Below are 17,239 nucleotides of genomic sequence, written 5' to 3'. Positions count from 1 at the left end.
AATTACACGTCATATGCCTTGATGGATAAGAGGGGAAGAGCTGAATTAATTATTTCACAAACAGAATTTTGCAACACAAGATTTGACTGTTATTATTCAAGCCAGCAGAAATTTTGCTGTTTGTAGATCCAAATCTTATTTCTCATGGATAGCAGGAAAATGCAAGACTTGCCAACTCACAAACACTAATTTTCACAAGACTTCTTTACCATACTAACAAATTATCTGTCATCAGTCCCCTAAAATTCCAGTTTCTTTAAGTAAATGGTTTATTTTTAAAAGCATTGCTGTATAGCACATAACACACACACAAGGATAAAAACAAGGAACAGAGTTAAACATACCTGTTACATTTGTATTACAACAATAAAGTTGAGGCTATTCACCTAATCAGTCTACTCAAATCACCTATTCCAGTGCTTCCTTTTGTTGGTTCTGCTCATTCAACAGTAACTATTAATTTCTCTTACACACAAACTCTATCTTACATATCGCATTTGTTTTTAATCTATCTGCTCAGTTTTCTTCAAATCCTTTTCCTCCTTCTTTGAGCCAGTCCCAAAATGATACTCCAGTACAAAGGCAAGAGAAGTTGCTTAACAGAACTAAAGGCAATGGGCTTCATAGTTTCGCAAAACCCTTTATTACCAAACACTAACTACATGAACTAGGAATTATACAACTTCTCTTTATCACAGACATCTGTAAGTGCCAGTGCCACTACAAAAATGTTTTAAGATTTCTTTCTTAAACTTAACAGAGATTTGAGTAAAGAGAATCTGACATCAAAGCTAACATTCAGGATTCATACTTTTTTCCACCCCAAACTCAGTCTCTTCAGTAGCACAATACTTGTTAAGTATAACACAGGATAGTATAAACCCAAATTTAAAGGAAGATAGCTATGTGTGGTAAGTGAAATAAGCATTTAATTGTTGTTGAAATTAAAGTAAATTTCATGCTATAAACAACATTACTTCTTGGATACTGAATGACTTAGGAGGATCAGTAATAGCATATAGACCATTTTGCTCAAATTGCTAAGCATAAGACAGCTGCAAGTTAGGAAAACTTGGTACACTTGAAAGAAAAAGAAAAAAAGAGTGACTTATACATTTCTGATTCTGTTTGAGTCCCAGGTTCCTCATGATCAAAAATACCATCGGGTTCCTGTTGTATGATATGACTTACATGAAGTGAGTTGGTAAGACTTTCCTTAGATACATGCTGAGGACATCTATTCTGAGATCATATGTGAACTTACTTTCTCCTCCACATTTTAATACAGTAGGTTGGTGGTGGAAAACGTTTGATCTCCTGCTAACACAGACATTTTAATTATTCTGCTAGGTTGCTAGCATAAATTACACATTACCCAACTGAAAAGAAAACAAACAAAGCATGAGTGAAGAAAAGACATCATACCTTATGTGCCAGGTGAAAGAGTAAACGGTTCTGGAGACGACTCTTAGGTGCTGTAAGGAAAATTCGGTAAGTATTGCTGCAAAGAACAACTGAGGGTGACTCTATTTTATTTTTAATTCCCTTTCTCAATAGACATACATGCACCCATATTCTTTCATTAACTACCCAAAGTACAGTTCTTTGCAGGTTCTGGGAACCAACCCCAGGGCAGGTTCTACCAATTTCAGAGTGGTTGAAAGGCTTTCCTGCTTCCTGTCTTCATTCCTTGCCCATTTCTTTTGAAAACCCTGTTGAAAATAATTTTTCATTGGCCTCTGCCTTCCATGAGCTTTAAAACTTTTATGAATTGCACTATCATTTGCCTGCAGGGCCTTCTGGATAGTTCTCTGGTTTTGCACAAGTGACACACAGCACAGCATCTTTTACAAAATAAAAAGCAGCAACAAACAAACTCAGAATCAAGGCTCCTTCTACAATGTCATATTTGAAGTAAGTTGTGATTCATAATCTTAAGAAGCTTGTCAACTTCCAGTGTATTGCAAAAACCATTGCTGCTACCACTTTGTTATGTATGCACATAACATTATACTTAGTTCTAATATTTCTTCTGTCCTTAGGAACAAAAGGCACATGAAAGAATCCTGCAGTCAGAACAGATAAGATTCAAACTAAGATATGGCAAAAGATTTAAGGGAGACATCTCCTTTCTAGAGCCACTAAGGTTCATGAAATTTCTTGCTCTAGCAGGATTAGGAATTCCATTTAACTCACTCCATATGACACAAACTGTTAACTGTAGAGCTTTAAGTCACTAGAGAGAGCCTTGTGCTTCACTGAAAGTGACAAAGGTCCTCATCCAACAGAGCTATTAATTTCTTTTGCAAGCAATCTTACAAAAAGCCTTCCCTTGTTTCCTGTATTTTCTTTAGCCTACTCAGTTAATGAGCACTCTCATTCTTGCTCAGACCAACCAGCTGGCAACCTATGTTCCACAGAAAGGATGTACATGGAATCTTTACAAAAAGCAGAATTACTGTGTTTATGAGGCCACAAAAGTGCAGAGTTAGCAAAGCAATGGCCTGTAACACAAGGCTATAATTCTTCTGACATCCTAAACCATGAAAGAGGGCTCAAACCACCAAAACCTCTTCCCTCCCCCCCCAATGGAATTTTGTAGTAATAAGTTAGTTTTTTGGGTATTTTGTTATTTTAAAAAAAAAAAAAAAAAAAAAAAAGCAATGCAGGGAGAAATTTCCAGACTTCTTACTCTTTCTCCACATAGTAAGAAAATTTTGTAACAGTGAACAATGCCAAAACCCAGGCCATTCTCATCAGGTTGGCAGTGTAAGGCTGTCCACCTACTTCTCATAGGCACAGCAATTATTTCTCCCCGTTTCTCCTTCCCAAGCTGTGTTATTTAACCATGTTCCTAAGAGGACAGTGAATTGTATCTTTAAAGAACTGCTAGAACAGAAATCCCAAAAGGCAAAGGCAGTATGAGAGAGTTCTCACAAAACCACATCTTGCAAGGCATTACTAACAGAGCATCAAGCTGTTCAGAAGCTAACTCATCTTCAATCTAGGATATATGTGGGAGTTCTCATTAGCCTAGTTATTAAAGAGTGGAAAGTTTTTCTGACATACAATCAATATTGTATAATCAGCAGTAGTAGTATAACTGATACAACAGTACATTCTAGAAATCATTTCATCTAGTGAGTTAGAAAGTTAGAGTGCCTTAATTTAAATGTATGTTCTTCAAAATGTTGTCAGCGATGATACTGTGGTAACTCTGCATGTGACCCAGCATTAATTGATAGGTTTTAATATCAAAGTTTAGAAGGGTTGCACATGGACCCCACATGTGCTTTTGTGCGAAACTTCAACCAACCACAACCACCGTTCAGAATGCAAAACATTTGGTTATCAAAGACTCCAAAAATACAAGCAAGACAGATTGCGGGATTTACACCGAAAATAGCATATTGTATAAACACAGTACTATGAGTAAAGACACCAATGTTCCTTTTTTGAGTAGGTTTTGTGGGTTTTTTTTTTTGGGGGGGGGGGGGGGGGGGAGCGGGTTTTAGCATTAATTTCACTGTGAAAATTGTGACTTGCAAGCAATACTCCCTCAAGAACCTAAAGCGAGGAATTCTTGTTTCACTAGTCAACCAATGACTGCAGTGCTGCCCTCGCAAACCTGGCATCTGATCTGACACCAAAATTATTATTTACTTCTTGGCAAAAGCTGGAGGGTTAGTCCACATTATTTTACACCTAAAAACAGGCAAAAGATGAAACCTGAGTTCTGATGGTGTGCACGGATATATGGAAGGAGAAAATATGTCCTGCTTCATGACATATTACATGATACTATCCATTTGATATTCTTTAAAATAAGACACTTTTACTTAATGTCAGCCAGAGGAGGAGAGGGGCAACCCTCAGCAAGTTTACAGACGATACCAAGCTGAGTGGTGCACTTGACACGCCAGAAGAACAAGATGCCATCCAAAGGGACCTCGACAAGCTGAAGAGGTGGGCCTGTGTGAACCTCCTGCACCTGGGACGGGGCAACCCCCAATATCAATACAGGCTGGGGGATGAAGGGATTGAGAGCAGCCCGGCGGAGAAGAACTTGGGGGTACTGGGGTGGATGAAAAGCTGGACACGAGCCAACAATGTGTGCTTGCAGCCCAGAAAGCCAATCATATCCTGGGCTGCATCGAAAGAAACGTAACCAGCAGGTTGAGGGAGGTGATTCTGCCCCTCTGCTCTACTCTGCTCTGGTGAGACCTCACCTGGAGTACTGTGTCCGGCTCTGGAGCCCTCAGCACAAGAAGGATACGGACCTGTTGGAGCGGGTCCAGAGGAAGGCCACAAAAATGATCCAAGGGCTGGAGCACCTCTCCTACGAGGACAGGCTGAGAGAGTTGGGATTGTTCAGCCTGGAGAAGAGAAGGCTGCAGGGAGACCTCATTGCGGCCTTTCAGTACTTAAAGGGGGCCTATAGGAAGGATGGGGACAATCTTTTTAGCAAGGCCTGTTGTGACAGGACAAGGAATAATGGATTTAAACTAAAGAAGAATGTATTTAGAATGGATATAAGGAAGAAATTTTTTACAATGAGGGTGGTCAAGCACTGGAACAGGTTGCCCAGAGAGGTAGTGGAGGCCCCATCCCTAGAAACCTTCAAGGTCAGGTTGGACGGGGCTCTGAGCAACCTACTCTAGTTAAAGGTGTCCCTGCTCACTGCAGGGGGGTTGGGCTAGATGATCTCTAATGGTCCCTTCCAACCCAAAGGGTTCAATGATTCTATGAACCGTCCCCAAAATAGTCCTGTTGATACAGTAAGCAGAACCATGAAACATCCAATATCAGCAGTTTCTTTTCTCCCAGTGCCAAATGCATTTTTTGAGGAAGACAAGGAAACATATGAACAAGGTCAGATTAGTTTCCAGAAAGAATATGGTTGTGAATAGAATATTGGATAAAGCTATTGTCAATCACTAGAAGTGATACAACTGCCTTATCAGAGATAATGATTTTTAAGGGACATTAGGCTTTTTCTTTTATTACGCTCTGCTGCTACTGAATTTCGTTGTCACTGATCTCTTAATGCCACAAGGAAGCACAATCTTCTTTTCCTGTCCTACTTTTTCAAGACAACGACTGTATGTGTGTGTGTGTTTTTTTTTTTTTTTTGTAAATCAGTACTAAGCAATCTAGGGATCATAACAAACATGATGACAATGCTGTATGGCAACAAACTGGACCCTGCTCTGGGTCTAGTATTGGCCTTGTGCTGAAGATACCACTGAGGTAGCTGGATAGGATATATCCCTTTCCAGCTAGGAAACACACCAATATTCCTACGCTAGAATTTTTGTCATGATCAGTGCTGATGTCCCAGGCACTAAATTCACAGTTGACATTGATCTTAAAAGCATTCTGTGTATTTTTATGTGCTGACACTGAAGAAGCACGTAGTGAAGTATTTGTTAAAATATAATAAACAGCTACAATAAGAGTGAAGACAGTTATCTTCACTATATTAAACAAAAAGTTAAGCTCACTAGAAATAGCAGCTCAGACTCTTGGTGGGTTCCATATTGCTGCCACAGGCAGTAAAAAGATGATGAAATACAGTCATGGACAATCTGGCATTTGTGCCCTCTCGTAAGAGTGCAAGGCAATGTTGGTCATGCACCCAGCATTAACAAGTCCCATCTAGCAGACATAACGTATAGGGTATAGCAGCACTTCACACATTAACAGTGTAGAACACATCTTAAACATACATAGCAGGAGCTGGTAGGAATGGAGCAGCGCTGAGAAGGTTCCAGCCTGACAGCACGGAAAATATGAGCAGAGGAAACCTTATTCTCCTGCCCCTGAGAAACAATGCCCTGCTTACCTGAACATAGTAGCTGAACAAAGCCCTCTGTGCCTCAGAACCACAGTCTCACGGGTGGAGGGAAAATGCAAGGGTATGGGAAAAATGTTCGGAAAAAACATGGTCCAACAGTGAGGTTCACGCTTACACACACTTGAATAGCTCAACTGTTCAGAATTTTCTTGAATGAAATTTACAGAGGACGTTCATTGAAATTTTCCCATTCCCAAAATACTTAAAAGCCAGTTCAGCTATGTTCAGTTACTTGCAATATATACACATTTCATTTCAGTCATGCCTAAGCACAGTAAATTAAAGATCACCAAAGCAAAAAACTATCAATTATTCCTGTTCTGTAGCTTCCACTATACTTTAAAAAGCAAACCAAGAAAATACAGTTAGTAGTTTTTAAAGTTTAAATACATATACATTTTCACTTGTGCACTTTGAAAGTTCCATATATCAAACTCTGCTTGTTCAAAACGGCAGCTAAAATGCAATGAGAACAAGCTACTGTTCTCAAGAAATACAATACGAGCAGAAAGCAGATAATTTTCTATGTAGGTGAACATGCAGTCTAAAGAAACATGTCATTGTTCTTACTAACCCATCTCTGTTCTGCTTTTGTACAATATTGCTAGATGATCTCTAAAGGTCCCTTCCAACCCAAAGCATTCTATGATTCTGTGATTCCATGATTCTAGTGTTGGCTGTGAAATGAGAAGTATTACTTCTGGTTCAGTTAAACCACATTCAGATCTGACACATGCAGAGCTGTGAAGAAGTAAAGTAATTATAAAGCTTTGCTCATCAAAAATTAGAAGAGAGAAGGAAAAAAACCCCAAACTTTAATGACTGGTTCAGCAACACAACCCCATCTGTGCATGAATCTTAAATTTAATTGTAAAATTCCATTTATCCTAAAAAGACTGTTTTTCATAACAGATTTAACTGCATCCCCACTTATGTGCACATTTTGTGGTTTAAAAGAACACTGTTAATTCTTGTGTTTTTCTTAACGCAGTGCTAGCCAACGGCTTCCGAGAGCACTATGCAGGCTTCTAAACACTAGGATCCGTTGCCAGGATCACCGTGCAAGTGCGCTAGGCTGAGTTTCTGGTCCTCATCCTTTGCAAGGCATGGGAACTGGGAATGCAACATAAGATTATTTGGTTTTATAATTAAAAAATAGTAATTTATCATTATTATTTATTAAACCAAGACTTTCAGCCTCATTCTCCCAAGACTAGATGGGCTAGCACACAGCACAGAAAACATGTTCAGCCAACGTATGAGAGCACAGATGCAAAAGGAGTAAACAAAGCATCACTTGGCAGCTTCACTATGGGATGACTATGAAACAACAGTAGCTGACTTGAAGTAACTCTACCTTCACCTCACATCCAGGAACATTAGTAACTGTAATGTAAGAGGACAGCAGGGAAAAAGGCGCCAGAAATATCTGAAAGGAATTTGGAAGAAAGCCTAGAGGCGATAAAGTACAACTGTAATGAAAAACCTTCAAAGAAGGATTTTTCTTTATTGCCTTTTTGCTCTACTTCTGAGGTTATATTTGCAGTAGTTCTGGTTTATATGACTTTTGATATACAGATTTATTCTTTCCTGAGAGAATGGACCATGAAGTTTTAATTAAGTAATGACAAGCTAAGAGAACACTTCACATCTATTATAAAATAAACATAAAACCTTGCTCCACAAGAGACTGTGAACTATATATCTTGTATGAAATGCAGTAATTACCTCATGGCTTTTAACGCTAGTTTCCTAATTTTTAAGTATCCTGCATATTTTTCCTCAGACAGTTAACAATATTTTTCTTAAGCAACAGTACCTGGCAAGAAGGAACTTCTATTGATTTCTAGATGTTTACATGTTTGCGTGGAAAACCTATTCCAGAAAGCTAGCTGACTTTTATGTTCCCTTTTGCACAGAGATTCCATCACTATAGAAGTTTAGAATTATAACTGAAAATAAATGATTTCTCCCTTATTTGTTTTAGCATTATACTACTTTCAGGGGCTTAGCATTAACTGCAGCAGTAAACAGCAAGCAGTATGCAAGAAGTTAGGCAAAATAATCCCAAAATAGCAATGGTAAGCAGCCCAACACTAACACTACCTAGCATTTTTTCAGCAGTATTCAAGGCAGTACTGGGTAAATGGTGTTCTTCTAGAGACTTCTCCTGTTGTGTGTATATCAAATGAAATATTTTGCTTCTCCAGGATCTTTGCAAAACCATGTAAGAGATCTCAAGATGTTATGGATCAGCTGTCAGTAATATATTGCAAACAGCCATCACTGATGCAGTCCTAAGATGTTAAAAAAACCTAAAAGAGGATCTGTCGAGCAAAAATAAAATGGTTCAACCTCAGTGTAAGAAAAACTGAAGTGATGGGAGTGGAAAGGGGAATATACAACACTTGGAAGCCTTCAGTGGAGATAGGACAAGCGTCACAAATCTTCAGCTGTGACTGCCTCCCCACCAAGCTTAAGTAGCTCAAAATCGTCAGTATTACAGTACTCACAAGAAAGGTTTAGCGCCTCACTATAAAAATTGGCATGCTGTCCTTCCTAAACAATTACATGAAATCAGGAACTGATAGTGTGAGCACTCAGTTATTCTCTGTTCCCTCCCTCAGCTACACTCCCTACGTCTTGCACTCCTTTCTTAATATTCCTGCCCTTTCCTCCAGCACTAACCCCTACCCTGCCACTCACCATGCTACTACGAACTAATCTGAAGGGGCACGAAAAAATTAACCTTCCCTCATTTCCAGCTCACAGTTAATAAAGGTGCATGCCCAGCTGTGTATCTGTCATCTCTAGAATGGATTACTGTAATTCACATGATGTGAAGCTGATGACAATGACTCCAACTGGTACAGGGTGCAGCTGCTTGCTTCCTCCATGGTTTAGGTCAAAGTGACACCTCAGGCTCTATTGCCAAATTATTTTTAGATTCCAGTTCAAGTCCTAGATTGTAATCTCCAAAGCTCAAATTTGTGGTACATTAAAGATTAAATTATTACCTGTCAATATGAGAAATTTACACACCTCAAGCAATACAGATCACAAAGCTCTGCATGGAACTTTTTACAGTTGGAAACGAAACATTTCCAGTTGTGGGATTTGAGCTCAGCATGATCTTTCAGAGGATTTTAAAGGGATACAAGAATCTAATTATTTCTAAAAAATACTACAAAACTGTCAGTTTTGAAGGCACTCCTCCACAGTAGCAGAACTTACACAATTGTTTTCTCCCTACCCTATTTTCAGCCCAAGACTAGAAGACTAAAGAAAGAAAGGAGAAACCCCATACTTCAATGAGAGTTTTAGCCTAAAAAGGCAAGAGTCAGCAGTTGACTGAGAACATCAGTACTATTAATTCTACTTAGAAAGCACTGAGATACTATGGTTATGGGAAACAATATAAATCACTGAGATAAATAGAAAGTGATGGGTAGCAAAAACATTTTTAGGCAGTAAAAATTGCCTTGGAATCTAATTTCCATTCCTCTTCTTTAAATGATCCCATGCATGTTCAGATTAAAGTAGAACTGTAATAATGTGACTGCAGTGAACTCCACGCCTTAAAGAATCAAATACCTAATATCTGACTTATAAGGCAATAAGACCACCTACTAAGTCACTCAAACCATGTAAACAGAGTTCTTTTCCACATCACGGAGAATGCTGAACTCTCTCAGATGCTTATTTTTTGATAATTTCACTAGCCTAATTAGCTTCATCTGCACTGGTTCAGATACATGGAATCAGTCAAAATAAAAGTAACTTTTTGTTGCTGGTCAGCATATGCTGGGTTTTGTATTTAGAAATTAATAAGAGAAATTATTTTCCAGATGCTTCTTTCAGTTCCAGCTACTCCATCTGCCCAAGGTATTTTTAGGAAGCAAACTGCATCATAACTCTCCCGTTAAATGAAAAAAAAAACCCAACCCCTAGCAAAAAAACCCAAACCAAAAAACTTTGCTCAAAACTATCCTTTATTCCTATGAAAAGAAAGCATTGAATACTTTCTCTGGAAATCACTTTAAGTGTTCTAGTCAACAAGTAGTCCTTCCCATCAGAGACATACATCTCACCTTTCAAGGCTGCTTGTTCAGCTTGCGTATACATCCCCAGAAAGAAGTATGTACAGGCAAGGTTCACCCAAACATCTGGATTGCAAGCTGGTTGTTTGGTTAAGGCCTCATATTCCTGTAACAGAAGAGAAGGGTGATTCTTTAAAAATGCGTAATAGCACAGACTTGTATTAAATATCATTCTTTCTTCCACCATTTTACAATGTATCATTACATTACTGAAATCAAATGACTTATTCCCATGTTCATTGCAGTTCTTACAATGAAACTATTGCATTTTAATCTAAGATATGTTGTCCCTAGCTCTTTTTTGTTTACAGCAATAGAACAGACATCAGGGACAAGCAGCACTACAAATCTTCACTGTAGGAGCATGAATTCTGTCAACACTGAAGTGATAAATATATAAAATGTATTTATATTACTATAAATATATTATTATTTATATTTATAAAAGACAAATATATTAAAGTTATAAAGGCATCAACACAACCAACTTTTCCTCATTCTTTTCTGATGCTTTCCTAACTTCTCCTCCAGTTACAGCCTGGGAGCCATAAACACCAGGGAAATTTATTTGTGAATACTTACTGGAGCAAGTGTTAAACATGCTTTTATAAACCAGTAGGTAGTGTCTTAGTATAGATTAAAAGAGTACTCTCCAAAGTGGGGTGTGCGTACCCCAGCAGCTGTGCAAGACAATACCATCGGGTGCAGGAAGAAAAAAATTTTTGGTACCATTAATAACTAAGCCAAATATTTTTAAAATAGTGTTTATTTCATCTTTATCTCATCCTCTCTTAATTTATATTTTTGTGTATGTTTTATAATTACATATCAGTACAGTAGTACATGCATATAATTTATAAATATATATATATGTATGTATGTATACTGGGGGAGCGTGCTCAAAATTTTTTTACTGATAGGGGTGCATGATCAAAATTGTTTGGAGACCACTGCATTAAATACAAGCCCACAAGTCGGTATTGGGCAAATTCAAGATTTCCTAGTAGATAAAGATATAATTATAGTAAATATTACTAAACTGTGCCTAACTTCACCATTTCCCATTTTAAGACTTAGAGCCAACAGCTATAGAAAACCACTAGATACCATATTCTGATACTTCTTATACATCCACATTCATTACATATCCCTTAATACTGTCACATAAACTGCTTCATTTCTTGCTATTTGTGAAACAGTAAAAACTCAACAGACCAATCTTTCAAACTACTTTTTTAATGAAGAAAAAATTTGCTACCAAACAGTGATATTCCTGAAGATAAACATCTTTTCTCTGCGTAACAATAGGTAATAAAAACAGAGGCAGGGAGACCTCTCGATGCCATTATTTTTTTCCTCTGTCAGGTTTCTGTTATATTACTAGGAAGGACCATCCATCCATCCATGTCCAACAGGCAGCATAAGGCAAAGCAGGCAGGGTCACACAAGGTTCTCACAAGACCTGCTGAAAGAATGTCATACACATAGTTCCCAATCATACACACAGTTCCCAATCATCATAAGCCTTTCATCCCTCCCAGCAACACAATCCCTTGCCGACTCTGTACTCTTCCTCCAAATATGTGAATTGGAATTTCCCTCTGTCTAGATAGAGTCTACCATATTGTGCCACTACGGGTGGAAGACTCCTTATCTCTGGAGAAAAGGCACAGATGCATATATAGCACTAGATAAAATAAACCATGCTGAAAGGACAGTGAATCCCAAGAACAGAAACATGCTGACAACAATAAAGTTTATAGTTGGCAAGCATAAAGATTTTTTTTTTTCTGTTGCCAAGTGAAAGTAAACTGCACTCCCAAACAGAGAAGATATTGGTAAGGTATGCCCTTAAAAGCCATCTCAGTCTTGCTAGTACTTCAGGGACTAGCTGTCCTTCAAGAAGATTTAAAATAGATAAAAATAAATAAAAATAAATAATTAAAAAGAAGAAAACATTTACATAAAGGCCAACCTTTCCCACTGAGGCCAGTTCAGTCTTGATGTAGGCCAGTCACGGAGCTCTGAGAGACAGGCCACTGCTGTTTATTGGGACCATCTGGAATCTTTCAAAATCCGTTCAGATTAAATGCACCCAAAGGTCTCTTTTGGCTATGGCTTCAGGCAGATTAATTAGAAAAGACAAAGTGCATAAACACAAGCCATGTTCTGCCCTGGCCATTCAAAACAAGCAATAAATAAAGAGTGCCCTAGCAGTACGAATGTGAATCTATGGAAACACAGTAAATAAAAATGAGGACTATGAGTGCTCCTTACCCTGTAGTTCTGGGCCATGAGCCCAGAGTATGTGCTGTTGCCCCTTTCCTCACTAAAAGGCATTCAACATCAGTGTCTCAAAGACTACTTCACAAGAGCTTCCCCACCTCCTCTCCAAAAAACCAACAAACCCAAACAAACTAAATACTCCAAAAGCTTTCCCAACAGTCAACTTGTGGCATATTTTTGCCAACCAGGAGCATAACAACTTCTTGCTGTTTCACCCTCCTCCACCTCTCGTCCCTATCATGAGACATATGCACTTTTCCTCAAAAGCAGGCTGCCAGCTTGATTGCCTACAACTATGGACACCTACTGACAATGCTGAGAGCAGCAGGATTCTGCTCAGTGCCCTTATTACTTGTCTGGATTCTCCAAGCCCATAAACACAGACCCTGAAGAGCCAATAACAGGCCAACCTATAGGGCTGCCCCACAAGTGCTTAAAGAAGGTGTGGAGATACTCATTGTAACCTGGCTACAGTCATGACAGAGAAGCCTAGAGAACTTCCCAGAGCCAAAAATCCATCTTATACTTTCTAGCTTCAGCTGTCAGGAACTTGAGTGTACCTGTATTCTCACACTTCCCACAGAAGTACTCGAGCAAGACCATATATTGCTCATGCATGAGCCACTACCCTAGTATATTCCTATTCCTTTCATGATTCACTGTTTGACTGAAATTATCTTGAGCCAAGTCAGGGTAGGCAGGAGGTCCCATCCAGTGAAGAGGTGGAACAGCTCCCGATTCTCTGCTAGGAGGGAGGTGGTGGATAGGAGAGACTGTTTGAACCCCTGGCTGTAGTTTGCGAGATTTTGACAGAAACAATGTACTGAGGGCTCTGGCCCCAGGAATCATGCTTTCTTCTCACATGCGCAGCTGATGAGCCAACATGGCACTACCATGTCTGGCAGCTGCACCATGCCAGCATCCTGTGTGCCTAAGCCCGGTCAGAGGGTGCAGAGTGCAACCGTGAAACCTGTTCTTGAACCCCACCTAGCAGCACACCTGCCCTTGCCAATTCCTCTTCTAAATTATCAATACCTCTATTATGTCTTATAACCCACTCTTTCTTAGGTCCTGGCTGCTTCAATTTATAAGATCAGGCAGCTCAAACAGAATCACCGGACTGATGCTTGGATTCTGGTCCTTGAGTGATGTTGGGAATTTTTTCAGGAATGGTTTAAGATTAAGTCATGGCAGAAAGACAGGTGGGTTTTTCCCCATTAGGGAAAGCAGAGGTGGAAGACTCCAGGAAACTGATTAGATGCTGCCATCCAGGCAGTTCTGGTTGCCACATGATGCCATGAAGACGCTAGCCACCCACTGTTAGTAAAAATCCGTTTGTCAGTGAAGGAATCTAGACCGTCCCTAGGGAGGGATTGCCACCATGACTGCTGGAAGAGTGAAGTCCAGAGCAGTACCATTTGTAAATTGGTGTACAGCAATAGGGATGATCCCACCAGACCAGTGTCAGTGACACATCCTTTGAGAAAGGCATCTACCTACTAAGAAGTGGAATGTGTCACCCTAGTGAACCTGAGGTTAGAGCTCTACCTAGATAATACCTGACTGTTGGTGTGCCTATGATAAGAGAATGTGAATTCTCTCATGCAAATGTGCCAGATATTTTGCTGTCATTCTCTCTGAAGATATTCTTGAACCAGAGGTCTGTGTGTTTTTCTTTTTTTCCCCTGCCTTCTCCCAGTGGGTGACAGCCACCTCACCTCAATTCCCAAGCCTCTCCAAAAGTTGCCATGCAACCAGCACGCCTGGCTCACTGTGAAAGTATTGTAAATAAAAGGACTATTGAGCAGCAGAATTTCTGAAGAGCCTCATCAGGTATGTGGAATACAAATCATAGACTGGAAATACAGTGATACAGACTATGTGTCTTGCAGGGACTTCGGAGTGTGAATCATTTAGATTGTGTGTAATGTCCCTCTGGAAAATTCTGCAGAATCTTCTGCCCACAATATTTTATTTATAGTGCTCTCGGCACACCCCAAAGAGTGCTCCAAGATCTAGAGAGTATAGATAATCAAGGAATTTGTCCTTGACAATAGAGCAACAATGCCTCTGTAACATAGCAGAGAAGATACAGCATTACACTTCAACCTTGAAGCTGATAACTGAAAGGCAATTCAGCCTCCACAGTCAGCACTCTTTCCCTTGATTACTACAAGCTTGGGAATTACAAGCACAGTGTTCTGCCCCAAAAGAAACTAGGTTGAGATGCACAGGCTCATTTCCCACCACAAAATGACTAAGTTATCAGGATTCATCACTGTGCCAAAAATCAGTCTTAAATCTGAAAAGACGGGCCCTGTGATCTCTCACTTAAAACAAACACACAAACAAACCAATCACAAACCATGCATACAAACCTTTTATTGTCCCTACTTGGGCAGAGAAAGGGGAAAAAGACGACCAGGTTCCAGTTTTTAAAAACCTGAGTCAACAGCATCACCTAGTGGTGAATCAAACACCACATACAAAACCTAATCTCTAAAAATAAAAAAAATAAAAAATGCTGTTACTCTTTCATTGAAGGAAACGTTTAAAATCTACTCTGGCTATAGAAGCACCTACGGGGTATTCCAAATGGCAGAATTTATTTCAAAGAAATTGCAAGCTATTTTGCATTTGTATAGAAACATTTTTCTTTTTTTAAACTTTCACTCCCAATTAACACTTAACATCTAGATACAAATTAAATAAAGCAACTGTTTGTTACATTCATAATCTTTACATTTCACAACTCTAAACATGAATATTAAGTCACCACTATGTTCTATACTGCTACTCTAGATTCTATACTGTGTATACTGTCAATTCGATTCACTGAGCATTTCTGATGTCTCCAACGGATATTTCCTCTTCAGTCTTTTAAGGCAAAGGAAAAGTGCCTTGTGAACTTACTTGTAAGCTTTAGAAATTCTGTGTCTGCCTTGCACATGAATCTTGTGCACATGACCATGTATTACTATAGTTAAACATGTAATCTTATCTAAGAGGGAAAATACCATGATTGTTTTATAATCTATTTCTCCACGGTTATTTTCTTTTGTTAATACTTCAAATTATCATCTGTTTTTAATATTTTTTCCAGGGAAAGCAAGTTAAAAGGCCACGAAAAGTTTCCTCAGAGCACAGCTATACTTCACAGTGCATCATGATGGAGATCTCCCCCAGCTGACTGACCAAACCCAGTTAAGTCTTAAATGGTGCAATAAAACATTGTATGGACCCAGCACTTCACACCTGTAGGAATACAGCAATGAGACAAACACTACTCAGGCAGACTGAGTTGTTTTCAAGTCTTCACTAGCTTATACACAGCCTTGTGGGTATCACCACATGACTCTCCACAACACTCCCTGTTCTGGTGTGCATACCGATTCCAAGCCCTCAGAGGTACAGAGCAAGGCAGGCAACAAAAGTTTGTTAAGACTTCTACAGAGAAATACCCTAGCACAGCTGAGAAGATAAAGGAATCCCAGGGACAGTGGCAACAAATTGAGTTTCACTGGAGACATAAACGGACACAAGAATTGCATAGGGACTCACACACTGAAAGAAACACAACAGCACTATATGGTGCAAATATTGAAAATGTATGCATATTCGAATAATCAACATGTCTTTCAGTGACTTAAAGCTTTTGGAGAATAAAAATGTCTAATTTCATTGAATTACCTAACACAAGAAAATATAAAGAAGAACAATAAAGATGTTAAACATGTTAAATGGCCAGGAGCATCAACCTCTAAAGAAAGAATTAAAAAAGCATGCATATTACAGATAAGCTACACAATGAAGACAAAGACATAATTAAACCTGAAAAAAAAAAAAACCCACTGTGGAAAGGTAGCTGCAAAAAGGAAATGGAAAATTTAGGACATGAGCTATGACATTTAAAAGGGCAAATTAGGCTACTGACCCTAATATTAAATCAGACAGTAGGTAACATTAAAAAAGGTCTATTTTCATAGGCAAATACCTTTTTTTCAATCCAAACTGCTTTCCACAGCATCTGCCTTATCACTGTACATTCATACCTTAACGGGCTGGCAGAACTGTTCCCCATTACAGAACATCTCCCTCCTGTTGTCATCGCGTTGTCATGATATCCAAGCTCGGGGAGCAGGATTTGCCCACCTTACCTCCAGTGCTCTCTTGTAGTCACCCAAATGAAAGGCAGAGTATCCGATCCACAGGTCAGCATCCTCCTCCTGCTCACCCACGTGCCGTTTAAACTTTGTAGAGAGGAAAGAACGTAAGAATTTTGTCAGCTGCCACACAGTGTATAAAGCCGCACAGATAATCAAAATAATACTAGGCCATCTTATATCACGGATGGTTTGACAGCTGTGGATGCTACTGGGGTGGAGCTGCTCTCACATTTCTGAGGGAAGCAGCAGGCAACCCGCACATGCCAAACCTACTTCTGCGAAGTGAGGGGGGAAAAGCTGCCGCACTAGGGCCTAAAGGGTGCGGAAGGAGGGGAGGGGGGCGCAAGGCCGGGGAAGGGTTCCCCTCGCCCCGCAGCCGTGTCGGGCAGAGGCCTGGCAATGCCGGTACCGCTCTCCCGAGGGGAGCGGGAGAACCAGGGTGCCGGCAGCGCCCTCGGGCCGCTGTCTCCGCCTCCAGAGCGGCCGTTACCTCCAGCAAGGCGATGGCGCCGGTGAAGTCCCTCAGGGCCAGGAGCTCTTCCAGCTGCGGCACCTTCTTCCCTTTCTTCCTCCGCCTGTCTCCCGGCGGCGGGGTACCCCCCACGGCCGGCTTGGCCCGGGAGAGCATCTGAGCAGAGAGCAGAGCGGGGCCGGGTCAGAGCGGGGCCTCGGCAGGGCTTCCCCCGCCCGAGGTGGGGGAAGCTCCGCGCCCGCCCCGCGCCCCGCGCCCCCCGCCCCGCCGCCTCTCACCATCCTGCCGCCGGGCCCGAGCTCCGAGCTCCGCCGACGGCGCCGTTGCCAGGGTAACCGCGGGACGGCGGAAGGCGGCG

General features: G+C 40.4%; 1 protein-coding gene across 2 annotated transcripts in view; it reads right to left on the bottom strand.

Moving 5' to 3' along the window:
• IFT56 (intraflagellar transport 56) overlaps positions 1 to 17,037 on the bottom strand; it is a 56,181-nt gene extending 39,144 nt beyond the window's left edge. Inside the window, exons 1-4 of one of the 2 annotated variants that reach the window (XM_075719112.1) lie at positions 16,900 to 17,037; positions 16,401 to 16,493; positions 9,949 to 10,063; positions 1,426 to 1,475 (exon numbers count right to left, since the gene is read on the bottom strand). In XM_075719112.1, coding sequence (XP_075575227.1) covers positions 1,426 to 1,475; positions 9,949 to 10,063; positions 16,401 to 16,493; positions 16,900 to 17,037 — 396 coding nt within the window. The remainder of the gene's footprint in view (positions 1 to 1,425; positions 1,476 to 9,948; positions 10,064 to 16,400; positions 16,494 to 16,899) is intronic. The other variant, XM_075719121.1, reaches the window with a different exon arrangement.
• Positions 17,038 to 17,239: the final 202 nt, after the last annotated feature.

Source organism: Pelecanus crispus, chromosome 1 (assembly GCF_030463565.1).
Source record: "Pelecanus crispus isolate bPelCri1 chromosome 1, bPelCri1.pri, whole genome shotgun sequence".
Taxonomy (NCBI): Eukaryota; Metazoa; Chordata; class Aves; order Pelecaniformes; family Pelecanidae; genus Pelecanus; species Pelecanus crispus.
Note: the sequence above shows the minus strand (reverse complement) of the source record. Positions and strands in the feature narration are given on the sequence as shown.